The sequence below is a fragment of the Anomaloglossus baeobatrachus genome, chromosome 9 (genome assembly GCF_048569485.1).
Source record: "Anomaloglossus baeobatrachus isolate aAnoBae1 chromosome 9, aAnoBae1.hap1, whole genome shotgun sequence".
NCBI classification, from domain to species: Eukaryota; Metazoa; Chordata; class Amphibia; order Anura; family Aromobatidae; genus Anomaloglossus; species Anomaloglossus baeobatrachus.
In genome coordinates, this window is record NC_134361.1 from 206,046,247 (window position 1) to 206,073,978 (window position 27,732).

At 50.3% G+C, this 27,732-nt stretch overlaps 1 protein-coding gene across 1 annotated transcript in view; it reads right to left on the reverse strand.

The window, feature by feature from the left end:
• Positions 1-27,732, reverse strand: part of ITIH6 (inter-alpha-trypsin inhibitor heavy chain family member 6) — a 63,385-nt gene that overhangs the window by 10,913 nt on the left and 24,740 nt on the right. The window contains exons 3-9 of the mRNA XM_075324315.1: positions 19,551-19,705; positions 12,159-12,269; positions 10,200-10,447; positions 9,951-10,120; positions 9,743-9,859; positions 6,523-6,694; positions 1,245-3,119 (exon numbers count right to left, since the gene is read on the reverse strand). Of these exons, the coding sequence (XP_075180430.1) occupies positions 1,245-3,119; positions 6,523-6,694; positions 9,743-9,859; positions 9,951-10,120; positions 10,200-10,447; positions 12,159-12,269; positions 19,551-19,705 (2,848 nt within the window). The remainder of the gene's footprint in view (positions 1-1,244; positions 3,120-6,522; positions 6,695-9,742; positions 9,860-9,950; positions 10,121-10,199; positions 10,448-12,158; positions 12,270-19,550; positions 19,706-27,732) is intronic.

The following is a 27,732-nucleotide window of genomic DNA, read 5'->3' on the forward strand; positions in this document are numbered from 1 at the left end:
GACTGCTAGAAAAGGTCGAGAATGGCACTTCACTATTTCCAGTCGTCCCATTGACAATAAATGGAGTCGAGGTTGAGCATGTGCACCTCCATTCACTGTCTATGAGACTGCTAGAAAAGGTCAAGCACAGCACTCCACTATTCCTGCTCGTCCCTTTGACAATAAATGGAACGGAGGTTGAGCATGTGCACCTCTACTCATTGTCTATGAGACTGCTAGAAAAAGTCGAGAATGGCACTCCACTTTTCCCGCTCGTCCCATTGACAATAAATGGAGCAGAGGTTGAGCATGTGCACCTCTATTCATTGTCTATGAGACTGCTAGAAAAAGTCGAGAATGGCACTCCACTTTTCCCGCTCGTCCCATTGACAATAAATGGAGCAGAGGTTGAGTATGTGCACTTCTATTCATTGTCTATGAGACTGCTAGAAAAGGTCGAGAATGGCACTTCACTATTTCCGGTCGTCCCATTGACAATAAATGGAGTCGAGGTTGAGCATGTGCACCGCCATTCACTGTCTATGAGACTGCTAGAAAAGGTCGAGCACAACACTCCACTATTCCTGCTCGTCCCTTTGACAATAAATGGAATGGAGGTTGAGCATGTGCACCTCTACTCATTGTCTATGAGACTGCTTGAAAAAGCCGAGTATGGCACTCCACAATTACTGGTCGTCCCACTGACAATAACTGGAGCAGACGTTGAGCATGTGCACTTCTGCTCCATGCAAGATCCCTGTTATTGGGGTCCGGGACCCCATTCTCGGGATCGTTGAGAGTCCTAATGGTGGAACCCCATCAATCAGTAAGGTGACCCCTATCCTATAGATAGGGCCGGACTTGAAATTTTGGAATCCCCATTAATCATAATGTTATAACGAATCCTATAAAAGATAGTGTTGGACAAGAATTCCTTGGTTCCACCAGACGAAATGGCTCTGATGATTCATCCTCAATCTATACAGAACACAGGCACGGCCACTATTGATTGCGTTGTCATGTACCCATGGACCAAGTGGAGGATTCTTCGAAGGGCCAGTCCAACCTGGTCTCATAATACCTTATAATATTTGTCCTAACACCTTGAGGTAGACACAAAGACAAAGTGGGCCCCTATGTTATAGACAGTTGGAAGCTAGTATGACGGTGACAGTGGACCCCCTGACCAGCTGGGCCATTGTGCTGTATATCTGGAAACCTCCTTTTACATTATAAGAACATATGTACAAATTTGATTTGAGTACCTTGAATCTCCTCGAAAAAGCTGAAGACCGGAGGAGGATTTAGGGATTCCACAAATGATGAATACGAGAAGGTCCCGGGTAGAAGTTCAGTGTCATCAGGAAGAATAAGCAGCCTCAGGGAAGTTGGGTTCACGGGAACAGATGTTGGAAACGTTGTACCGAGTGGCTCCTGCTCGATATCCCCGTCCCATTCATCCTTGGTAACTGGACTGACCGTCAAGGTAGAAAGATTACCAGTCACAGGCTCTGGTGCCACCTCTGTGGTTGAGATGTTGGGTCTAATGCTGGGAACCATTGAGATGTTTGGAGATGCAGAATTCAGGACGGTGGAAGATTTCTCGGTCTTGGAGACAGACGTCACAGTTGGTGTGGAACCGTCCGGACGTGGTGTGGTGGTTGGGGATTCAGGCTTTGGTGTGGTGGTAGGGGATTGAGGCTTTGGTGTGGTGGTAGGAGACTGAGCTATTGGTGTGGTGGTAGGGGATTGAGGCTTTGGTGTGGTGGTAGGGGATTGAGGGATTGGTGTGGTGGTAGGAGATTGAGGTTTTGGTGTGGTGTTAGAGGATTGAGGTTTTGGTGTGGTGTTAGGGGACAGAAGCTTTGGTGTGGTGGTAGGAGATTGAGGTTTTGGTGTGGTGGTAGGGGATTTAGGTTTTGGTGTGGAGTTAGGGGATTTAGGTTTTGGTGTGGTGTTAGGGGACAGAAGCTCTGGTGTGGTGGTTGGGGACAGAATGGTATTGTGGTGGAAAATCGAGTGAGTTGTTGGAAGTGATCCAGTAACAGAGGCCATAGTAATCTTTCCTAAAATACCAGCCGTGGTGGTTCCTGGAGATACAGTGGCTTGACCTCTGGTTTCTGTAACTTGAGAAATTGTTGATGGTCTTGATGTGGTTGGCCTGGTTGTGCTTAGCTTGGCTGGTGTTGATGATCTGGATGTTTTATTGCCAGTCTTTGTGACTCTGGCAGCAGTAGTGGTCTTGGCTTTTACGAGAGGAATATTTTGAAGAGATCCTGTAGTATGGGAGGGCATTGCATTCGGGTGAGTTGCAGTACTAGGCACTGAAGTGGTAGAAGTAGTGGTCGCTGGAGTTGTTTTTGGCTCATCTGGGTCATTGGGTTTTACGACGATCAGGGAAGTGACCGGTGTGACAAAGTTATATTTAAGAGACAAATTGGTAGCTTTTTCAGTGAGTATCTTCCGAGCAATAGTATCGTTGGCCTTGAACCTTGCCTGTAATAAGTCCTGAATGGTGAAGTAGGCCCAAAGTCTCTGGACAAACCACTGGATCTCATCAACATTGTCAGAACATCCAAAACTGGACTGTGTGGCATTGTTCTCCACCATGATGTCATTTTCCAAGCTGATCTTCTCTTTCTGGTCATGGGCGGTCATCCTAACCTGAAGGTTCTTAGAGCCGGATTTTAGCTTACCAGTGACGACCAACTCCGAGCCGGCAAAATAGTTGGGGAAAAGGGTCTGTGTTACGTTTTGAGCCGTTTCTCCAACGTAAGCCAACTCAATATCGAAGAGGAGAGGACTCGCAATCTCATCGTAGAAGCCCTTGAGCTGCAGTGTGGCATCAGAATACTCGTAAATGCGCCGGGCTATACCGCGGTTCTCCAGGGACAGTCTACGCATGAGGCTGTAGTCCGCGTCCTCGCCAAATGCCAGGCAAAACAGTGAGATGGTTCCCTTGAGAGCCTTTTGTGCATTTTGAAGTATTCGGGTGGAAGCAGTAACTCCAGAGGTGGCCTCTCCATCAGTCAGGAAGATGATGAGAGGGATCTTCTGCTTTCTTCCACTTCGCTCCGGTTTTGGAGATGTCTGGTTGAAGATAGAAGCAGCGGCCATGATTGCAGCATTAATATCAGTCCCTGAGAAGACACAATATTAGTTTGGGTCAGTCCTTCCATGATTTTATCTCCGTAAACTTTTCATGATCTTATTTGCTACCCATTGGCCCAGACAAGTAATTGCAAGAGCTTTGACAATATGTATGCTGAACATACCATTTATTTAAAGGGATCATTAAAGGGACTATGTTATACTTAGTGCAGGAGTGGAGAAGACACTGTCTGACTCAAAAATAGGTCCTGATGGTCTGCGGCCTCCAAAATTTCACTGGGCATAAAATAGAGACTAATTTTTAACTGGAGTCTTCCCTAGAACAGTTGTCCCTGACTTGGTGACCCTATTTTATAATACAGTATGGATTTCTAATTAAAGGGATTGTGCACATATTTGGCATATGCCATGAATGTATGATATATTCCTGTTCCAATGCTGGAAACGATCTCTCTCAAAAAAGAGGCCCCATCATATGCTAAACGAGAATCTGATAATGGAGAGGTGGCCATATATGAGCAGCTTGCTCTATTCTCTGACTGGACCTACATCTATCTCAAGAACGAAGCCCCATCAGATGTTGTCCAGGAATGTAGAGGTGACCATGTATGATATATTTAGGTCCCCCCTGCTGGGAACATCTATCGCAAAAGAGAATAGAGAGATGGCCATATATGAGCAGCTTTCCCCATTCTCCAATAGGACCTACATCTATCTCAAGAATGAAGCCCCATCACACACTGCCTGGGAATGGAGAGGTGACCATGTATGTGTGGCGCTCCCAATTCTCCACCAGGACCTACATCTATTTCAAGTACGAAGCCCCGTCACATGCTGTTCGAGAATGGAGAGGTGGCCATGTATGTGCAGCATTCCCAATTCCCACATGGGACCTACATATATCTCAAAAATGAATCCCCATCACAAGCTGTCCGAGAATGGAGGAGTGACTACGTATGTGCGGCACTCCCGCTTCTCCACCGGGAACTACATCTATCTCCAGAACGAAGCCCCATCACATGCTGTCTGGGAGAGGTGTTCATTTATGCGCTAGTCTACCAAATTCACCGCTGGGACCTACATCTATCTCAGGAATAAGGCCCAGTCACATGACAGCCTGGAATGGAGAGGTGTCCATGTATCCACAGCTTAACACATTCTCCGCCTGGACCTACAGCTATCATATGCCGTTTAGGAATCGAGAGTTAGCCATATATACGCACAGCACACCCCATTTCCGATGAGAACCTGCATCTATCTTAAGAACGAAGCCCAGTCACAAGACGTCTGGAAATGGAGAGGTGGCCATGTATCCATAGCTCTCCACATTGTCCACTGAGACCTACGTCCATCACATACCATCTGCGAATGAAGAGGTGGCCATGTATCCATAGCTCTCCACATCCTCCACTGTGACCAACGTCTATCACATACCATTTGGGAATGGAGAGGTGGCCATGTACACACAGCATACTCCAATTTCCGATCCAATTTTTGACATCTATCTCAAGAACGAAGCCCAATGACATGCGATCCAGGAATGGAGAGGTGTCCATGTATCCACTGCTCCCCACATTCTCCACCAGGACCTATGTCCATCACATACCAGCTGGGAATGGAGAGGTGGCTATGTATCCTCAGCTCTACACATTCTCTGCCGGGACCTACGTCCATCACATACCATCTGGGAATGGAGAGGTGGCCATGTATCCACAGAAGAGGACCAAGAATGCAACCGCTTTCCATTTCCAGGCAGGACACAACAGGGTCTCCTTCTCAAGACAGATGGCGGTCACAGGTATCTCGAGAACAGGATATAGCCCTTTTTGGCACTTATTATTATTATTATTACTTATTAAAAAGTACTGTAAAGAGTGTCTCTGGAGGACCAAACATATCCATGGATTGTATGACCACCATGTATTACTTCAGTTATACTTTGGTGGTAATGTAGCGCCCTTGAAGTGATCAGAGAGTTGCAAGGTACTGCATTCCCACCAGGATGCAGGGCCTACCCCCAGGGACTCAGAAGACCAGTGCCAGTAACACCAAAACATTCCAGTTAATCCCTGTTTTGTCCCCAAAGACTGGTGAAGGACTAGGGTTGGACCCAATGGATGGCCACCTAGAAAGTGGAGCCGGTCCAGTCCACTAGACAGCCAGGTGGGAGGGGCAGACAGAGAGAGTAGTTGGTCCGTGATAGTGAAGGAGTGTGGAAGCATCGACAGGAGTGTAACGGTGACCTGAGGGCCCAGGCATGTGGTTGCTGGGGGAGTACAGTGGAGTACTCCCGGAACCATAGTACCAACAGGGTACAGAACTCTAGGTCAGGCAAACGCTCCATGCAGACCTGATAAAATTTGCACAGTGAAGGGACCATCAAGGACCTTGAAGTTCTGGACACAGTAGCAACGGGAGAACTGAGGAACAGGACCAGAGGAACCGACCCAACAGGGTTCACGCTACCGTCATACGGACTACCGTTGAGAGACTACAAGGAGGGGACCCCCAGACGCTCTAAGTCACGGGGACCCACCAACAAGAGACAGGTGCAGGGGAAAGAATCCACCAGGTCACTACACCGGCACTGGGACTAAGGGGACCAGCGGTCAAGACCAGCCATCATCGGGTGACCAGTTTGTAACAGACTGTGAGTAAAGGCACTAGTTATACTGCAACCCCTTGTGTGGCCTATCTTCTTTCTGCACCCGTCAACATCACCTATCCTCTGGGGCCTGGCCGTGCTTGCGGAGGGCCTAACATCCAGGCTGCCACCAACACCAGCCCCAGTAGTGAGGCGGCGGCTCCAACTACATAGCCGCAACCCTCAAGTGGCGTGACGGTAAACTTTTATCTACCTCCCTTGTAAATAGCGTCCCCAGGGTCACGGAACCGGGCAACGGCCACCAAGTGAAATCCGAGTACCCCATAGCTCTGGGCGACACAGTAATGTAGCAGATTTGATCCCTTGGACCATGGAAGATCACAGCTGATCGCCGGCAGTCCAGCTCATTTTGGAAACACTGGAAAAGAAAAGAGACCGGACACTTTTCCGGCCTGGTTGTCTGGGACTTAGGCCAGAAGCCTGTGTCTGGTTTCTAAGTACATTACTATATGACAACTCCCCGCAGCTGGCAGAAGACTACCGGGTAGAAGTAAGTAGACTTTTACAACTTCTTCCACCTACATTGGAGACTTCCTCCACAAAGGCGAGTTTACCAGAGAAGCTACTTGGCCCTTTCGCGACAAACATGAAAGCTGAGATTTCCAGGAACACATGGAATTTGCTTTCCTCCCTTCCAGAATAAATACCCCGATATCCTCCGTTATTCATTTTCCAGAGATTGTTGTTTTGGTTTTTTTTTTACTGATGACCTTTTCTTAAGTCTTAACCTGAACGTCTCAGCAGATTGGTGACGTCTTCTTACTTACATCCGTCGGCTTCGATCTTATTCACGTACTCCTTGGCGCTCTTTACGTTCTGATAGGTCGCCTGGATGGACGTGTCGGGTTTCCAAACTTTGACCACATCTGAGAAGGTGATGATGTTGAAGGAGTCGTCTCGGTGGAGGTCACTTAAGATCACGTGCATCGCGCTTTTAGTCTGCGAGAGCAAAAAAACAAGAAATAGGAAAGGTATGGCGGTATACATGGTGCTATACAGAGGGGGTCTATACATCTTATAATTCCCCATCAGAAAATGACCTATTGTACTATTAAATTAGCTTTTTTTGTGTTGCAAGTAATTTTTTGTAATTTCTTTTACCATTATTAAAATAAAAAAACGTAATCTTACCATTTCCACACTAGAGACTAAAGGCTACTTTACACGCTGCGATATCGGTCCCGATATCGCTAGCGTGGGTACCCGCCCCCATCTGTTGCGCGACACGGGCAAATCGCTGCCCGTGCCGCACAACATCGCCCAGACCCGTCACACATACTTACCTGCCCGGCGACGTCGCTGTGACCGGCGAACCGCCTCCTTTCTAAGGGGGCGGTCCGTGCGGCTTCACAGCGACGTCACTGAGCGGCCGCCCAATAGCAGCGGAGGGGCGGAGCTGAGCGTGACGTAACATCCCGCCCACCTCCTTCCTTCCGCATAGCGGCTGGGAGGCAGGTAAGGAGAGCTTCCTCGTTCCTGCGGCGTCACACATAGCGATGTGTGCTGCCGCAGGAGCGACAAACTACATCGTTACTGCTGCAGTAACGATAATCGAGAATGGACCCCCATGTCACCGATGAGCGATTTTGCACGTTTTTGCAACGATGCAAAATCGCTCATCGGTGTCACACGCAGCAACGTCACTAATGCGGCCGGATGTGCGTCACAAATTCTGTGACCCCAACGACTCCGCATTAGCGATGTCGCAGCGTGTAAAGCCCCCTTTAGGCATTTGGCATTTTTAGATTAATTCCTATTGTCCTTTCAGGGAGATTTTTCAGCAAGTTCATTATCAGCAGAGACAGTATTATAATGATTGTTAAAACCTCTATATACAGCTAATAACAGAGGATCCACCATTCACAATAGGTGATGTCACAGCTCACCTCTACCGCCTGTACAATAACTGATAACACCTCTATAAACAGTAGATAACATAGTATCCACCATTCACAATAGGTGATGTCACAGCTCACCTCCTCCCCTTACTGTACAATGGCATATAACACCTTTATATAGAGTAGCTAACACAGGACCCACCAATCACAATAGGGGATATCACAGCTCACCTCCTCCTGTACAATGACTGATAACATCTCTATATACAGTAGATAACACAGGATCCAACAATCACAATAGGCAATGTCACAGCTCACCACCTCCTCCTGTACAATGACTTATAACACTTCTATACACAGGAGAAAACCCAGGATCCACCAATCACAATAGGTGATCTCACAGCTCACCTCTTCCCCATTCCTGTACAATGACTGATAACACCTCTATATACAGCAGACAACACAGGATCCACCATTCACAATAGGTGATGTCACAGCTCACCTCCTTATCCTTCTGTACAATGACTGATAACACCTTTATATACAGTAGATAACACAGAATCCTCCATTCAAGATAGGTGATATCACAGCTCACCTCCTCCTCCTTTACAATGACTGATAACACCTCTATGCAGTGTGTCCACCTATATCCTGCCCACCGCCATTAACTTGAGAACGGCGGCAGCTATAGGCATAGAAGTGGTGTCTAGGTATAGTAAAGTATCCATGCGCTACGCAATGAAACCACCTATAGCGCCACCTGGTGGAAAACAACGGAGTTAGCATTTTTATGTCGAAAACGGAACGAGATAGAGAAAAAAAGTGAATTACAGAGTTGTAGGGCATCATCAATTCAATACAAATTGACACCTTGTATACAGAAATGCTATGATTAGAAGGTGTAAAACTTACAAGGCTGCGGACGTGAAGCGATACCTCCTGGAGATCTTCCTACAAGTCATTGGGTATGGTGGCTGCGTGGAGTGGCCTCCACGCTCACCTGACCTGACCCCATTGGACTTCTTTCTGTGAGGTCACATCAAACAGCAGGTGTATGCGACCCCTCCACCAACATTGCAGGACCTACAACCACGTATCACAGATGCTTGTGCAAACGTGTCACCTACCATATTGCACAACGTGCAGCAAGATACAGTATGCTGTGCAGAGGCCAGATGTGCATTGCAGCTGACGGGGGCCACTATGAGCATCAAAGTTACATGAGCGCCATATGCGTGACCGGCATTCAATGTTTTGGGGGGGTCATGGGTTTCATATCATAGCATTTCTGTATGCAAGGTGTCGATTCGTATTGAATTGATGATGCCCTGCAACTTTGTAATTCACTTTTTTTCTCTATCTCGTTCCGTTTTCAAGATAAAAATGCTAACTCCGTTGTGTTCCACCAGGTGGCGCTATAGGTGGTTTCATTGCGTAGCGCATGGCTACTTTACTATACCTAGACACCACTTCTATGCCTATAGCTGCCGCCGTTCTCAAGTTAATGGTGGTGGACAGGACATGGGTGGACACACTGTATACAGTAGATAACACAGGATCCACCATTCACAATAGGTGATGTCACAGCTCACCTCCTCCTCCTCCTGTATAATGACTGATAACACTTCTATATACAGTAGATAACACAGGATCCCCCATTCAGAATAGGTGATATCACAGCTCACCTCCTCCTCCTCATGTACAATGGCTGATAACACCTTTATATACAGTAGATTGTACCAGATGCCTTTTCCGTCGTTCCAAGTGGAATGTTGTGGCCAAACACGTATTTCCAGGCAAACATAGCATTACTTGGCAGCCAGTTGGGTAAAGCCATCCATGAGGTGGAAGAGACATCTGGGGTCTCCAAGAATAAGAGCGTCTCAGACGGAGCGGCCCCCTAGACAGATGTAGCTTGTGGCGGGGGTAGTGGTAAGTCTTGGGTGACAGGTCATCTGTGGAACCAGATTACGGCAAAGGGGAACCATCGCTCCCTGTGCAGTTGGACAAGTCATAGACCCCTTAGGCCTTTCCTGGATAGTCTGGTCACATCACTAGTGTCCGACCAATGCACCATGGTCACAAAAATAAGGTCATAAAATTGCCAAATTCAGTAAAAAAAAATTCAAACTTATACCCAAAATCTCACCTGTTTCATCTTGGTGCCCAACATTGACCCGCTGACATCTATAACAAAGATGACGTTCTTCTGGATCGCTGGAAGTCCCCGAGGAGCGAAGTAATGGACGAAATATCCATTGTAAATCTGGAAGACAACCATAAGATTTGGGCGACCACTTCACTTTACGTCATGTACTACCGTAGAAGTCCAAGAGTTGACTTATCATGTTACTTACCTGGACATCACCCGCAAGGTCTTTCAAGGTCACAGCATACTGGATGACAAAATCGGCAGCAATCCCGGAGTTTGATTGGGCAGCCTGCTCCTCGGGGGTGGGCTGGAACGTGATTCGTGCACAGTGTGGACTCTTATCTATCTCAGTAGATGGAGGTGCCGCAGCCTCACCTGAAGGAACCAGATACCTTCAACCAAAATCAGTTGTTTTGAGGTCATTGTAAGCTTCCATTTGGTTTTTGGTACCCACCTCTCACAGCATTGGTAAGCAGTCGACTGGAGCGCAGAGGTAGCACCCGAACGTACTCTATCCCGGTCCTTTCAGAGATGGTCACCTGCACGGTGAGATTCTGGACTATCTGACCTGGCTTCACACTTACAGAGTGCTCATATTTGCCCAGTTGTCTTCTCAGAAGCTCTTCGTAGGTCAATGTGAAGGTAATTTCTCCTCCAGCCTCGACGTTCATGGAAACCCGGAACTTCTCTGTTTCTCGATCTCTGTGGGGATAAAGGGCTAGATACTTAGCAGAACAACAGTAACACCCAATCTTACCACCCATGCTCCCTTATTATTGCTCAAGTGGCCATCTTCCTTCTCTTTGGTCTGGTGTGGAAGATCTGGAGGTGTGTATCAATATATGTGTATCTGGAGACCTGGACATGTCCATTGTCAAAAGTTTTAACCCAATTTCCAAGTGGGACCGGACAAAAATTCATTAGGAAGTCAGAATCCTTAAAGGGATTTTCCTTCAAAGGAATGAAGCTGTACCATTGATCAACTGCCAGACGGCAAGTCCATATTCTCTTACTTACCAGAGATCAGATGTGCTTACTAGGGAACATTTTGTACTTTTGCTCCTTTAACTGAATGGTTTTCTTGGAGAGGAGGAATTCTACTTACGTTGCCCTGATCTTGCGATTTGTATGGTCCTCCATGGCAGCTGATCTTCACTGCTGCCCCAGTATCCTGGGCAGTGGGCACCACCCTACAACACAATGTTACTGGGCTCCATGCAATAACATGGCGTAAATCTTAAAATTATTTCATGATGTCATGGTGTCAAGAGTGTGTCGCGTTCCGATTTGCAGATCGCATGTTCTCTTTAACATGCATAGATTTAACATTTGGTGCTGAAGGGGTTAAGGCTTCCTTGTTGATTTTGCTGAGATTCCATTTCGCTCTAATTTCAGCTGCTGCACCTTAATGCCGCTCCCCTTCTCTATTCAAACTCACTCCTGGCTCTCCCATATGCCAGTGATAGTTTATTCTATGCTGACCTGAGAAGAAGTTCTCACTAAAGAAAGCTGTGGTTAGCTTCCCAATGGATGCGGTGGAGTGTCCTCTCTGGAGCAGATTTGGAGTTCTTTTGTATCTGTCTCCTGTTTGTCTCCCTTTCCTTATGTTGTATTTATGACAGTAGTAAGACTAGTGTCTTGCTTGCCTGCTCACTAGCCAGGGCTAGTCTAGAGTCAGCCAGGGCCCAGGTATGTGATCGGGCACGGGGGGAGGACCCGTCTAGGGACGTTAGGGAGTGCAGGGTGTGGACACAGGTGAGTGTAAGGTGGTGACTCCTCTCCGTATTGGGAGAACGTAGGATGTGATCGGGCATGGAGAAAAGGACCCGTCTAGGGATGTTAGGGAGCGCAGGGATCAGACACAGGTGAGTTTGAGGTGGTGACCCTACTCCCTATTGCCAGGGCTTAGGCATGTGATCGGGCGCAGGGGAAGGACCCGTATAGGGACGTTAGCAAGCACAAGGATCGGACACAGGTGAGTGTGAGGTGGTGACTCCTCTCCGTATTGGGAGAGCTTAGGATGTGATCGGGCATGGACGGAAGGACCCATCTAGGAACGTTAGAGAGCGCAGGGATCAGACACAGGTGAGTGTGAGGTGGTGACCCCCTCTCCCTATTGCCAGGGCTTAGGCACGTGATCAGGTACGGGGTGGGAAGGACCCGTCTAGGGACGTTAGGGATCAGGCACAAGTTAGTGTGAGGTGGTGACCCCTATCGCCAGGGCCTTTCTTTACATCTTGCCCTTTCTATTGTGCCACACGCCCGGCGTTCCCTCGCCGCGGCATGACATATGGGGCCTAGTAAGTGTCAGAGGTTCCCAGAATTTTTTTTTCCCCTCTATCAAACATCTTCTAAGACATTAGAAGAGATGAGTCCATGATGTACGAGGTTATCTTACTCCTTAGGTTCTTACCTGGTGCCAACATGAGCTGTAGTCTTCCCCTGACGTCTGGCTTCATCGTACATCTTCTTGGCCTGGTGTTTTTCTTTGACCTCGGCTACATGGGTCTTACCATTGACTGTGCTGTAAATACAGAAGTCTATTAGTTTTTTCAAACCTTGACACTTAAAGGGATTGTCCACTTTACAAAACCGGCACTGTAATATTGAAACAATTTGATCTGGATCCACCTTAACCAACCAGGATTTTTTTTATTGTAAGTACAGAAGGTCCAATTAATAATATATACTGCTTATATTGTTAAATCTGGTGGCAGACCTGCTTTAAAGGGCAATTCCCATCTTCATGAATGGGTCTTTTTGGATAGAGCTTCTAAATACAAGCAGTTTTACAATTTACTGCTTATTAAAATTTTCCCGGCCTAATTTTGCTTGAAGAGCTGTTTTAAGAGATTTTTAGGTCTTAAGAATCAGTGTACTTCAGTACGAAGAGCACTTAAAGGGTTTTTTCCAACTTTGTGGCTGAATATTGTTGGATAGTGCTTGACAAATAAAGCACTTTTCCAATTTACTGCTTATTAAAATTTTCACCCGTTCTTGAGATATTCACACTTTTCTTTTGTTTACAGCTTGTTGCCATGGAGACCGACCACCGCTGCTAGATAGCAGAACATGCACAGAGCTTATCTACTGAGCTTGTAGGAACTGTTTTGTAGTTGGCCAAGATCTCTGGAGTATGCTTTACCTCCTCATCCCGGCGCCAGCTTCAAAGCAATGTTTACATACTATACAGCATTGGTGGTCAGTCTCCTAGGCAACGAGATGTAAACAAATTAAAAGTGGGAATATTTCAAGAACGGATGAAAATTTTCAAAAGCAGTAAATTGGAAAAGTGCTTGATTTTACAAGCTCTATCCAATAATATTCATCTACAAAGATGGAAAAAACCCTTTAAGGGCTCTTCGTAGTGAAGTATACTGATCCTTAAGGCCTAAAAATCTTTTAACACAGCAAAATTAGGCCGGGCAAGGGCGTATGTTGTTGTTTAGCAAGCCGCATTTGATTGAAAAGAAACAATCTTTGTTCCCGGTGGTAATTTACGATTCGGCACACTGTGTCCTGAACTTCGCTGATCTCTGAAGTCGCTAGAATTCATTAGCGATGGACATTGGGACACAAACATCTCAGATTGGTCATCGCTGTCCCTGACATTGAAGACCACGTTGATTCCTTCTTGTATAGAGAAGGATCCGGCAGCTGAATACAAGCGGCTCCTCTGTCTCTGCGTCTCCAGGCAAGCCGAAGTCTTAGAGAGACACGCATAGACGGCCGGCCAGCGTAAACTTCAGGGCAAGGGCCAGCCAAGATTAACTTGGCCTCAGTGACAAAACCTTCCCTTGTGACAGCGAGCTGTGTGTGAGGATGACTTGCACCATTACTTTCCTCTTTTCTGTTTATTCTTGGTGGTTTTCCAGAGCTGACTTCAAAGCTCGAGGTTATTTCTGAATTATTATTTTGCTGCCAACATCAGCAAAGTGGGAAGAAAACGGCAGCAACTTAGCCCGTATTAGATTTATATAGCGACAGGACTACTTCTTATCACCATTCATGAGTGAAATCCTCAGGGAACACAAATAAAAATCAATTGTGCTCATAAATGCTCAGTACTTCATCTGTTAGAGCAGCAGTTTGTGCTGTAGAGCTGCTCTTCCTACTTTACTGAAACCAGACCTATCATGTTTCATATCTATAGATAGATCACATAATAACTGGAAATATGATAATCCTATCTTCTGTGTGGAACACTCAGGGGTAGAGATATGGGGAAAACTGAAAATCCATATTTTTTTTTAACTAAAAGGCACAACCCATGTCCAGCCCATATATATAAAAAAAATAAACCAGTGGACATCATGGTCAGACATTTTTTTAATTTGGCTGAATTTCTTTCTCTCTCTTCCCTTAATCATATAAAAAAAATGGATTTTGGAACCCCCTTCTCTTAATCATTCCTATTGGTTGGATCTGTAAGGACTGTACAATTATTAATGGTCATGTCGATAGTAGATATATGTTTTTGTGAGATGATACCTTTAATGCCAGCATTGAGAGGTAGTGAGCAGGTACGACCTCCGCCCTCTTCTATAGCCAGTAAATTCACAAATGCTCATTACTGATCCATTAAAAAAATGGATTTTAGAACCCCTTTGTCTTAATCAATTTCATTGGTTGGATCTGTAAGGACTGTGCAATTATTAACTGTCATGTCGATAGTAGATATGTGTTTTTGTGAGATGATTCCTTTAATGCCCACATGGAATGGTGGTGAGCGGGTGCGACCCCCTTTCCTATAGCCAGTAAACTCACATGCTTATTTGGATTTTTGAACCCCCTTCTCTTAATCATTCCAAGTGGTTGGATCTGTAAGGACTGTACAATTATCAACAGTCATGTCACTAGTAGATATATGTTTTTGTGAGATGATATCAGTAGTGAGCGGGTGTGACCCCCACTCCCTTCCCCTCCTATAGCCATTGAGTCCACAAATGCTTACCGTATTACTGATTCATTAAAAAAAATTGATTTTGGAACCCCCTTCTCTTAATCATTCCCATTGGTCAGATCTGTAAGGACTGTACAATTATCAACAGTCATGTCGATACTAGATATATGTTTTTATGAGGTGATACCTTTAATGGCTGCATGGAGCAGTAGTGAGTATGTACAACCCCCCTCCAATAGCCAGTGAATTCCTAAATGATTAATACTGATCCATTAAAAAAAATGGATTTAATTCCAATTGGTCAGATCTGTAAGGACTGTACAATTATTAACAGTCATGTCGATAGTAGATATATGTTTTTGTGAGGTGATTCCTTTAAAGTCTGCATGGTGCGATAGTGAGTGGGTACAACCACCCTACCTATAGCCAGTGAATTCACAAATTCTTATCAATACCTTTAATACCTGCATGGGTGCGACCCCCTTTCCTATAGCTATAGCCAGTGAATTCACAAATGCTTATTAATGATCCATTCAAAAACTGGATTTTCAAACCCCCTTCTCTTAATCATTCCCATTGGACGGATCTGTAAGGACTGTACAATTATTAACAGTCATGTCGATAGTAGGTATATGTTTTTGTGAAATGACATGATACCTTTAATCGCCTCATGGAGTGATAGTGAGTGGATGCGACCCCCCCCTTCCCTATAGCCAGGGAATTCACAAATGCTTATTACTGATCCATTATAAAAATGGATTTGGGACCCCCTTCTCTTAATCAATTTCATTGGTCGGATCTGTAAGGATTGAACAATTATTAACAGTCATGTTGATAGTAGATATATGTTTTTGTGAGATGGTAGTGAGTGGCCAGAGGCGCCTCCGGCCTTGTAGTCGTGGCCTTTGTTGCTTCAAGGCTTACCCCTGGCTCCATCACTACTTCAAGGTTGGGGACTGGCTTGGTGGGGCAGAGTGTGTTGGTGTCGTCGCCGGCAGCGGTACAAACAGTCTTCAGGCCAGATGTGATGCAAACAAAAGACATATTTATTAACACGCTTGACACACGTAGTATCAATCCGGCGGTGGCAGACAAGAAAAAAACACTTCCTGGGCTGGGGGACAACCTGCCCTAACGAATCCTCCCGTGGGGCTGTGCCCTGATTACTCCGCTTCACCGGGCTCCCACTGACGGTTACACACAAACCGGACCCACACCGGTTGCTTCACTCTTCCGAGGATCCGTACACTCTCCCGTTCTCTCCGGCGTCCCCTCTTGATTCAGCCCCACACTCTGCCCCTTGATCTTCACTCTCCCGCGTCCCGGATCCAACAACCTTACACACACTCACACCTTCCCCCATACTACAGCCGGCTCCTCCTCCCCGGTGGCAACAGCCGTCCCACCCGGCCACTAGGGGTGCCCTAACACAAACTACATGCATATATATATATCACATTTTTATTAGTTACAACTCCGGGTTAACTATACTGGTACTGGTAGGGGGTAGGCCCACCCACTACATGCCTCCCCTCTTAAAATCCGAGCCTCCCGGCAAGGCTCTAACTATAAACATACGCTAAAACAACGAACATGGCATAAAAATACCCTTCAGCCCAGTCCACAACAGGCGACTTAACAGCGTTCCCGGTCCTTTGGGGCGCCCGGAGGCTCAACAGCGCTCCCGGTCTTGTGATGGCGCCCGGAGGCTCAACAGCGCTCCCGGTCTTGTGATGGCGCCCGGAGGCTCAACAGCGCTCCCGGTCTTTGATGGTCAGCGCAGGGACACAGCAACTTCTTCCACAAACAGCGGAGGAGCCCCTGGCTCAGTCCAGCAAGCAGGCTCTCTCCGACACCAACAACTGGAACATGGAACAAAACTTTCTCCGGCTCAAACATACCGGCAGCAAACGAACAGGCCCGTCATCTCCTGAGGTGGAGGCCTATTCCGGTTGGTAGGCCCGTTGCCACTCGACCCTCTGCGCCTGTATGTATTCGGACAGGGACTGCCCGGGTAAGCGGCGCAGCCGCCGGAAAGGCTCAGGACGGGCGAGCTGTCCCGCCGCTTCGACCTCCGGCTTGAACTCCTCAGTCTCGGATGGCGGTGAGGGGGTCGCTGCACGGGACAGAGGCGGGCTTCCCACAACGATCGTTGGATGTGTCGTGATATGCTGGTTGATGGCCAGTGCCGGCGAGGGTCCTTTCTCCGGGTCAGTACTAGACGCAGGCATGACCGCCGGAGCTACGGCTACGGTTTGTCGGGGTCGGGAGGCTTTAGTCAGCACCGGTCTTCGTTGTTCTTGTCGCCGGGCCTGTTGTTCTTCCCACTCCACCTCCTGTTGCCAACGGGCGGCCTCCTGTTCAGTGGGCGTGCGGTGCACCCCCACGGCAAACAAGCCCCGGCAGCCCACTTCTCTGAGGAATCGCACTTTTTCTCCTGGGTACAGAGTATGCAACCGCTGTGGGAGTCCTTCGGTATCGAGGTTGACACGATTATAAAAATAATCATCTCCGGTCTCTCCATCCCGGATAAAGCCATAACCTTCGCGCTGGTTAAACTTGACGACCACACCGGTGGAGTATTGGTGCTCAAATTCTTCGCCGTAGGGACCCGCCATGATCTCTCGAGCAACGGTTTCCGCACGCAGCCGCTCTTGCACTGGGTCCGGCTCGGGTGACGGGGATCTTCGGGTCGGTAGAGGAGACGGCAGCACCGGATCCCAATAGAAACCCCAGTCATCTCGCTCCAGCATCTGAGCATATTCCTCCGCCGGAATTCGAGGTGGCGCGGGCTTTTCAGACTCCACCGCGGCTGGCGGGGGTCTCTCCGGGCAGGGGGATGGGGCTCCCAGCATCCGGCTCCCTGACGGGATTTGGGCGGCGTAGGTCACCCGGACCTCCGTGGTGGTCGCACCGGTCTCCGCATCCCAGGTCGTGAACCAGGTCACCCTGGTGGCTCGTCCCGGTCCTCTGGGTACGGCTGGCAAGATGGCGGGGAATCCCTCCGCAGGCATCAACTGCTTCTCGCGGTTCTCGTTCAATCTCTCCATCTTCTTGTCGTGAGGCTTCCGTAAGTGCGTCAGGGTCAGTTGCGGGACTAGAGGAAGTGGAGGCGGGCTCACTTTTCCCGCTCTTGAAGATACTCCACCCTTGGTCCCACACCACAGCTCGACCCCTCCGCGGCGGCACTTCTTTTCTTTCAGAACACCGCCCACTTCACACGTCGGTCTATGTGCCCTGGGACTGGCGCCTCCCCTCTTTGTGCGGAGTACTCCGTGCTTCTTCTTCGGCACCGGCCAGCCCCAGGCTCTTCTTTTGGCGCCAATTTTTCGCGCCTTTTCTTCCTCAGCTTCACAGACAGCGACCATCTTGTCGCCATCTTGTGCCCGGTCCAACGCCTTGGGCACTTCTTCCTCCCACCATGGGACTGGAAATCTTCTCTCATAGCCCGGATATGGTGCACTCGGCACTACTTGATCTCCGGCTTCTTGGGTTCCTGGCAGGGGAATCGCATCCTGCCGACTACGCCACATGTAGTGAGTGGCCAGAGGCGCCTCCGGCCTTGTAGTCGTGGCCTTTGTTGCTTCAAGGCTTACCCCTGGCTCCATCACTACTTCAAGGTTGGGGACTGGCTTGGTGGGGCAGAGTGTGTTGGTGTCGTCGCCGGCAGCGGTACAAACAGTCTTCAGGCCAGATGTGATGCAAACAAAAGACATATTTATTAACACGCTTGACACACGTAGTATCAATCCGGCGGTGGCAGACAAGAAAAAAACACTTCCTGGGCTGGGGGACAACCTGCCCTAACGAATCCTCCCGTGGGGCTGTGCCCTGATTACTCCGCTTCACCGGGCTCCCACTGACGGTTACACACAGACCGGACCCACACCGGTTGCTTCACTCTTCCGAGGATCCGTACACTCTCCCGTTCTCTCCGGCGTCCCCTCTTGATTCAGCCCCACACTCTGCCCCTTGATCTTCACTCTCCCGCGTCCCGGATCCAACAACCTTACACACACTCACACCTTCCCCCATACTACAGCCGGCTCCTCCTCCCCGGTGGCAACAGCCGTCCCACCCGGCCACTAGGGGTGCCCTAACACAAACTACATGCATATATATATATCACATTTTTATTAGTTACAACTCCGGGTTAACTATACTGGTACTGGTAGGGGGTAGGCCCACCCACTACAAGATGATACCGGTAGTGAGCAGGTGTGACCCCCACACCTCTTAAAGCCAGTGAAACCACAAATGCTTATTACTAATCCATTAAAAAGATGGATTTTGGATCCCCCTTCTCTTAATCATTCCCATTAGTCACATATGTAAGGACTGTACAATTATTAACAGTCATGTTGATAGCAGATCTATGTTTTTGTGAGATGATACCTTTAATACCCTCATGGTGTGGTAGTGAGCGGATGCGACCCATCCTCCTATAGCCAGTAAATTCACAAATGCTTATTAGTGATCCATTAAAAAAAGGGATTTTGTAACCCCCATCTCTTAATCATTGCCATTGGTCAGATCTGTAAGGATTGTACAATTATTAACAGTCATGTCGATAGTAGATATGTGTTTTTGTGAGATGATACCTTTAATGTCCGCATGGAGCGGTAGTGAGCGGGTGAGACCCCCCGTCCTATAGTCAGTAAATTCACAAATGCTTATTACTGATCCAATAAAAAATTGGATTTTGGATCCCCCTTCTCCTAATCATTCCCATTCGTTGGATCTGTAAGAACTGTACAATTATTATCAGTCATGTCGATAGTAGATATATGTTTTTGTGAGATGATACCTTTAATGCCCAGTTTTAAATGGAAAAATGGCACAATTTTGTTTGTTTAACATGGTCCTAGTAAACTACAGCGATAAGAAGACCCCTCTACTTACAGCGTGAAGTTAGATATGAAGGCCGAGCTCGGTAACTCCAGGTCAAAGATGGCCTCCTTAGATTCGGCATGAGGGTTTACCATAAGAGTCTGCACCTTGGTAAAGGCATAGCGGGAGACTATGGTGGACTGGATGCAGAGGCTGCTGATCGTCAGCTAGGAGACATTAAGACATACACATATATTAAAAACAACATTCCCTTTTCAGAGCAGAAGTTTGTTCTCAGGAGCTGTACTTCTTATTATAATATGATGGAGGAAGTTGCAACTTTGAAACTATAAAATGGAGTCTTCCAAATCAAATGCAAAGTGGGTCGACATTACTTTTCATAATATCTGCGTCCATGGGCGACCCAGTGAGGGGCAGGGTGGGGCAGATGCCCCTGCCCTAGAAGCAGGGGCAGCTGCCCCCCTAGAAGCAGGGGCCTTATGGGGGCATGGGCGTACCCAGGATCAAAACTAGGGGGGTGGGGGCAAGTCATGGTCGTTTAGGCTGTAAAATATTAGAACGGAAACGGTGAAGGTGCCCCCCAGAGAGAGCCTAACGTTCAATCTGCTCTCACTGAGGGGCCCGCTCACTTTATGTAGTGAAGGGAGCTGTCATATTGTGTCAGATCCATATTGATGGACACATCACTCACGAGCACCAGCAATACTGGCCGAATAACGGATAATGCGAATAGTAATGAATACACTCGCTCATCAGTGATCACTATTATAGACCTATTGGAAAACATGGAATTTATGGTTAAATGCGTTCACTTGCTGCGTATTTCTGCATTTATGCAGCGCAGGACCTGGAGCAGGACCTTAAACAGCACCATGTGACCGGGCAACGTCACTGGTCACATGGTGCTTCCAGGTCCTAGAGCCCCCCACAAACACATACTGTATACAGCCCCCCCTAGGGCTCCCATCTCATATACAGTCCCCCCTTAAGGCCGCTTTACACGCTGCGACATCGCTAGCATTGGCTAGCGATGTTGCGTGCGATAGTGTCGCGGGCGGAGGAGGGGACGCTGCGCTCTCCCACTGCTCGGGTCCGGCCGCTGCTGCTGCGGCTGCGGCTGCCACTGCTCGGTGGTGGCTCGAGCGGTGGGCCGGATCCCGGGGACTCGAGCGGCAATCCTCGCCCGTGAGTGAAAAGGGGATTTGATTGTGGGGATTGGATATTGTCCGTGACGCCACCCACGGTTGTGGTGATATTGGTGACCCCACCGCTGCTCTGGACGGGGATCCTGGGAGCGATGACAGGGAGCAGCTTTGTTGTTAGTTCTCCCCTCCGTGGGTAGGGGGTTGGTTGTCCCGGGGCCCTGTGATGGGGGTAGGGATGGATGACAGGCGGGTTACGGGGCCTAGTGAGGTGCAGGGTCGCGGGGGCAGCGCTGTGCCGCACGGCACGGTGGTACTCACTCAGCCAATGATGAGGACACAGTTCTCGGTAAAACACACGGCTGGATGGACGGGTCCCACAGACGGCTGCGGTGTTGTTTCTCCCGGCAGGTTGATGGTGACTGCCTTTCCCTGCACCTATGTACGGTAGATGGTTCCAATGGGTTCCCACCGGTAACCCGCTCCCCAGCTTGGATATGGGCCGGAGGAGCCCCTTTTGCCCGCAGGCTCTGGCCCTGGGAAACGGTTGCCTTGGCGGTGGCGGTGTCTCCCTCTTTTGGTTGGACTGTTGCCTTCTTTCGGGACTTGGCTGCTGGGAAACCCAGGAGGTTCCCTTCACTAACGAATTCGGCAAATTCATGGCGACTCCTAGCCTTGCCGGGGTCCGTAAGCCCCTGCCGGATGGTGCTGGCTTCTCTTTACGTACCGGTCCGGTTCCGCCGGGCCACTGCCCGTCCACGGTCCTTACGGTAGACTCCGATAGGCCACTCCTGCAGACGGTCACCACCGTCTGACAACCTTGCTGTACCGCCTGGGCCACACACCCGGACGCTGTCAGTTAGTTGCTCCACTACCACTTTCCTTCCTCTCACTTTCACCTCCAAAACTAAACTAAACTGTTTACTTTTCCTGCCTCCAGGACTGTGAACTCCTCGGTGGGCGGGGCCAACCGCCTGGCCCACCCCCTGGTGTGGACATCAGCCACTGGAGGAAGGCAACAAGGGTTTTGTGTCTGACTTCGGTGTGCCTGACCGGGAGTGTGGGGTGTGTGGTGTTGTGCTCTGTGGCCCCTGGCTTGTCCAGGGATCCACATTCCCCCTTAGTTAAATGCAGACCGTCCGCGGGCTGCCCGTCCATCACCGGTTTTATTTTCACAAACTGAAAAATAGAAAAATGGTAAAACAGGGATTACAATTAAAATAACATCTTCCCACATCGGGAGGTACTCTTACTTAAAACGTTGTGTAACGGTACGGCTTCCGCTCTCTCCCACCCAAGCAACCTGGCCCTGATGCTACCCCTAAGCAAATAGGCAGCACCCCTTGACCCCAGTCCTGCACAAGTTGCCCGAGCGGGTTCTGTCCTTTTCAGGGGACCCACGTCCATGGGGAACCCCTGAAACCCCCAGAGGATCGCCACCGGTTCCGGTGGTGGCTGGGCCCCAGCCAGCTCCACTGCGGGCCCTTCCTCCAATCTGCCTCTCTGGAGGCGGCAACGGTGAAAGCCACAACAACATTATTATTTACATGCCACAAGTTTGTGGTTGCCTTGCAAGTTCTCAGGCTTGTCCATAAGGAGTTCCTTATGCATAATTGTAAAGGGGGTCCCAACGGTGACCAGTGGCCAGCAACGACTGGTGCACATCAGCAGCAAATCAAGGCTTCAATCAGGTGAATCTTCTCGGGTAATTATTCTTTTTATCCATTTTCAAAACTTTAAACAGCACTGGTGGTCCCAACGGGGACAACGACAACGGTACTCCGCTGCCATCACTCCGAGTCCTCGGCGGCGGCGGACCCATCCTCCGCCACCAGCATATCAAACATGCACTGACATGCCTGCTGTGACAGGGGTTCCCGGTATCCATTCCCACCGGTGCGCGGGGTGTAGAAAACCACTGGGTCCCCTTCGTAGCGGGAACGCTCATTTGCCCCCTAAACCTCAGCAGTGGGCTCGGCGCCAGGTGCCACATTCTCCGGGTCCCCGGCCCTTGGCACATCCGGCTCCACGGTTGTAGCACGGTGCAGCAGATCAGGTCGACCAACACTGGGACGCCCCGTAGGTAATGGCAGGGGCGATACAAAAGCCGAGATCGGACCGGGCCCCTCAGCCGCAGTAGCCGGTCCTTGTGGGACATGGGAGCGTGGGTCGCCCGTCGGCTCCATCACGCCAGCTCCCATCGCATACGTCGGGACAGTCGCAACGAGCGCTTCCACCTCGCTGGTCCACTGCTCCATCATCCGGAAGATCTGATTCTGCTGACGTTGGTTAAACTCAACTACTCTGGCCCTCATCCACGCCACAGTCCCGGGCTCGGGCACGGAACCCGATGCAATCACTGCCGGGGCTTCCAACACATTTTCGTTATGGGGCCTTGGCTCCGGTGGCCTCTGGGGAAGCAGTTCAGGGCTGCCCCGGGCGTCTGCAGCCGGTCGGTCCGCTTGGGCGGATGGGCAGGGTACCACTACCGGTTGGACGGGTAGCGGGCCTAGTGGCGGGGCGGCAGAGGCTAACGCGGGTAGCGGGGGAGGCAGCAGGGTGAACGGGTGTAGGCCGGGCCCCTCAGCCGCAGTGGCCGATCCCTCGGGAATACAGGGACGTGGGTCTCTTACCCATTCCTCCAAATCTTCCTCCACCTCGCATCTCCGCATAGCAGCCACCACGTCCGCCATGTCGGCCTCCCACTCCTCCAGGAGGAGCTGCATGCGGGCCTGCAGACGATAATTCAGCAGGGCGGTCCGGTCCTCCACCCACGCCGCTGTGCCGGGCGCAGGGGTTTCGCCGCGGTTAGTTGGAGCGGACATCCTAGCAATCGTGCTCTCCAGGAACCAACAACAAGATGGTCACAGGATCCTGGCGTCCCTGCCTTTATAACCGCCGGCTACATGCGGCCAGACGCCATCAGTCCCCCTTAGTCTCTTTCCGGCTCCTCCTCTACAGGGGCGGGGTTTTGGCCTTCGCGCCTCCACTACTCGAGGAGACGCTCGAGCGGGAATTCTTCGCGCCCAAGATGGTGGCTTCACAAATTTTTCGGCCGGACACCTCCGGCGGTCACACAAGGCGCACTTCCACCAGTTGGTAGAACGGTAGGATCCTGTTTGTGACGCCAAGTTGTCGCGGGCGGAGGAGGGGACGCTGCGCTCTCCCACTGCTCGGGTCCGGCCGCTGCTGCTGCGGCTGCCGCTGCTCGGTGGTGGCTCGAGCGGTGGGCCGGATCCCGGGGACTCGAGCGGCAATCCTCGCCCGTGAGTGAAAAGGGGATTTGATTGTGGGGATTGGATATTGTCCGTGACGCCACACACGGTTGTGGTGATACTGGTGACACCACCGCTGCTCTGGACGGGGATCCCGGGAGCGATGACAGGGAGCAGCTTTGTTGTTAGTTTTCCCCTCCGTGGGTAGGGGCTTGGTTGTCCCGGGGCCCGGTGATGGGGGTAGGGATGGATGACAGGCGGGTTACGGGGCCTGGTGAGGTGCAGGGTCGCGGGGGCAGCGCTGTGCCGCACGGCACGGTGGTACTCACTCAGCCAATGATGAGGACACAGTTCTCGGTAAAACACACGGCTGGATGGACGAGTCCCACAGACGGCTGCGGTGTTGTTTCTCCCGGCAGGTTGATGGTGATTGCCTTTCCCTGCACCTATGTACGGTAGATGGTTCCAATGGGTTCCCACCGGTAACCCGCTCCCCTGCTTGGATATGGGCCGGAGGAGCCCCTTTTGCCCGCAGGCTCTGGCCCTGGGAAACGGTTGCCTTGGCGGTGGCGGTGTCTCCCTCTTTTGGTTGGACTGTTGCCTTCTGTCAGGACTTGGCTGCTGGGAAACCCAGGAGGTTCCCTTCACTAACGAATTCGGCAAATTCACGGCGACTCCTAGCCTTGCCGGGGTCCGTAAGCCCCTGCCGGATGGTGCTGGCTTCTCTTTGCGTACCGGTCTGGTTCCGCCGGGCCACCGCCCGTCCACGGTCCTTACGGTAGACTCCGATAGGCCACTCCTGCAGACGGTCACCAACGTCTGCCAACCTTGCTGTACCGCCTGGGCCACACACCTGGACGCTGTCAGTTAGTTGCTCCACTACCACTTTCCTTCCTCTCACTTTCACCTTCAAAACTAAACTAAACTGTTTACTTTTCCTGCCTCCAGGGCTGTGAACTCCTCGGTGGGCGGGGCCAACCGCCTGGCCCACCCCCTGGTGTGGACATCAGCCCCTGGAGGAAGGCAACAAGGGTTTTGTGTCTGACTTCGGTGTGCCTGACCGGCAGTGTGGGGTGTGTGGTGTTGTGCTCTGTGGCCCCTGGCTTGTCCAGGGCGCCACAATAGCACCCGCCCCCGTCGGTGGCACGATATGTGGTGATCGCTGCCTTAGCGAACAGTATCGCTACGGCAGCGTCACACGCACATACCTGTGCAGCGACGTCGCTGTGACCGGCGAACCGCCTCCTTTCTAAGGGGGCGGTTCGTTCAGCGTCACAGCGACGTCACTGAACCGCCGCCCAATAGAAAAGGAGGGGAGGAGATGAGCGGCCGGAACATGCCGCCCACCTCCTTCCTTCCTCCTTTTCCGGTGGACACAGGTAATTAGATGTTTGTCGTTCCATCGGCGTCACACATAGGGATGTGTGCTGCCGCAGGAACGACAAACAACATCGTACCTGCTGCAGTAACGATATTCGAGAATGGACCCCCATTTCACCGATGAGCGATTTTGAACGTTTTTGCGACGATTCAAAATCGCTCATAGGTGTCACACGCAACGACATCGCTACAGCAGCGGATGGGCGTCACAAATTCCGTGACCCCAACAAGATCGCTATAGCGATCTCGTAGCGTGTAAAGCCACCTTTAGGGCTCCCATCTCATATACAGTCCACCCATAGCGCTCCCATCTCATATACAGCCCCCCATAGCGATCCCATCTCATATACAGCCCCCCATTGGACTCTCATCTCATATACAGCCCCCCATAGGACTCTCAGCTCATATACAGCACCCCATAGGACTCTCAGCTCATATACAGCACCCCATAGGACTCTCAGCTCATATACAGCACCCCATAGGGCTCCCATATCTTATACAGCCCCTCCATAGGGCTCACATCATAGGGCTCCCATATTCAACCCCCCCCATCATATACAACAGCTTTCCAGACCCCCAGACTGTCTGATTTAATATTTATATTTTTTTTACTTGTGGCATCAGCTCAGCCTCCCAGCATCTCCCCAGCTTGTGACTGTGCCGGCCGCTCTACACTGGACTCGACACAACGGGGCGAAGAGTGATGATGTCAATGTCATCACTCCAGTCCAGTCCCCGCTGTGCTGATTTGCAGTGCAGAGCGGCCGGCAGGCACTGAGGACGGGATTTTATAGCTCCTACTAAGAACGGCTACGGGAGCAGCGTTCAGCCTGCCCTGCGGTACTAGTGGGTGGCGATGCACCATGCCGCCCTGTCCTCTCCTCATCACCCGCGCTGCCTGATGCATCCGCTACCTGACAGAGACAGGTCATAATAGGTGCGTGCCCCTGCTTCTAGGGGGGGGCAGCTGCCCCTCGCTGGGTACGCAAATGGATGGGGGGCCTTATATGAGATACAGCCCCCCATAGGGCTCCTATCATGTGAGCCCTATGGAGGGGCTGTATATGATATGGGAGCACTATGGGTGGACTGTATATGAGATGGGAGCCCTAAGGGGGGGCTGTATATGATATGGGAGCGCTATGGGTGGACTGTATATGAGATGGGAGCCCTAAGGGGGGGCTGTATATGATATGGGAGCGCTATGGGTGGACTGCATATGAGATGGGAGCCCTAAGGGGGGGCTGTATAAGATATAGGAGCGCTATGAGTGGACTGTATATGAGATGGAAGCCCTAAGGGGGGGCTGTATATAATATGGGAGCGCTATGGGTGGACTGTATATGAGATGGGAGCCCTAAGGGGGGGCTATATATGATATGGGAGCGCTATGGGTGGACTGTATATGAGATGGGAGCCCTAAGGGGGGGCTGTATATGATATGGGAGCGCTATGAGTGGACTGCATATGAGATGGGAGCCCTAAGGGGGGGCTGTATATAATATGGGAGCGCTATGGGTGGACTGCATATGAGATGGGAGCCCTAAGGGGGGGCTGTATAAGATATAGGAGCGCTATGAGTGGACTGTATATGAGATGGAAGCCCTAAGGGGGGGCTGTATATAATATGGGAGCGCTATGGGTGGACTGCATATGAGATGGGAGCCCTAAGAGGGGGCTGTATAAGATATAGGAGCGCTATGAGTGGACTGTATATGAGATGGAAGCCCTAAGGGGGGGCTGTATATAATATGGGAGCGCTATGGGTGGACTGTATATGAGATGGGAGCCCTAAGGGGGGGCTATATATGATATGGGAGCGCTATGGGTGGACTGTATATGAGATGGGAGCCCTAAGGGGGGGCTGTATATGATATGGGAGCGCTATGAGTGGACTGCATATGAGATGGGAGCCCTAAGGGGGGGCTATATAAGATATAGGAGCGCTATGAGTGGACTGTATATGAGATGGGAGCCCTAAGGGGGGGCTGTATATGATATGGGAGCACTATGGGTGGACTGTATATGAGATGGGAGCCCTAAGGGGGGGCTGTATATGATATGGGAGCGCTATGGGTGGACTGTATATGAGATGGGAGCCCTAAGAGGGGGCTGTATATGCTATGGGAGCGCTATGGGTGGACTGTATATGAGATGGGAGCCCTAAGGGGGGGCTGTATATGATATGGGAGCGCTATGGGTGGACTGTATATGAGATGGGAGCCCTAAGAGGGGGCTGTATATGCTATGGGAGCACTATGGGTGGACTGTATATGAGATGGGAGCCCTAAGGGGGGGCTGTATATGATATGGGAGCGCTATGGGTGGACTGCATATGAGATGGGAGCCCTAAGGTGGGGCTGTATAAGATATAGGAGCGCTATGAGTGGACTGTATATGAGATGGAAGCCCTAAGGGGGGGCTGTATATAATATGGGAGCGCTATGGGTGGACTGTATATGAGATGGGAGCCCTAAGGGGGGGCTATATATGATA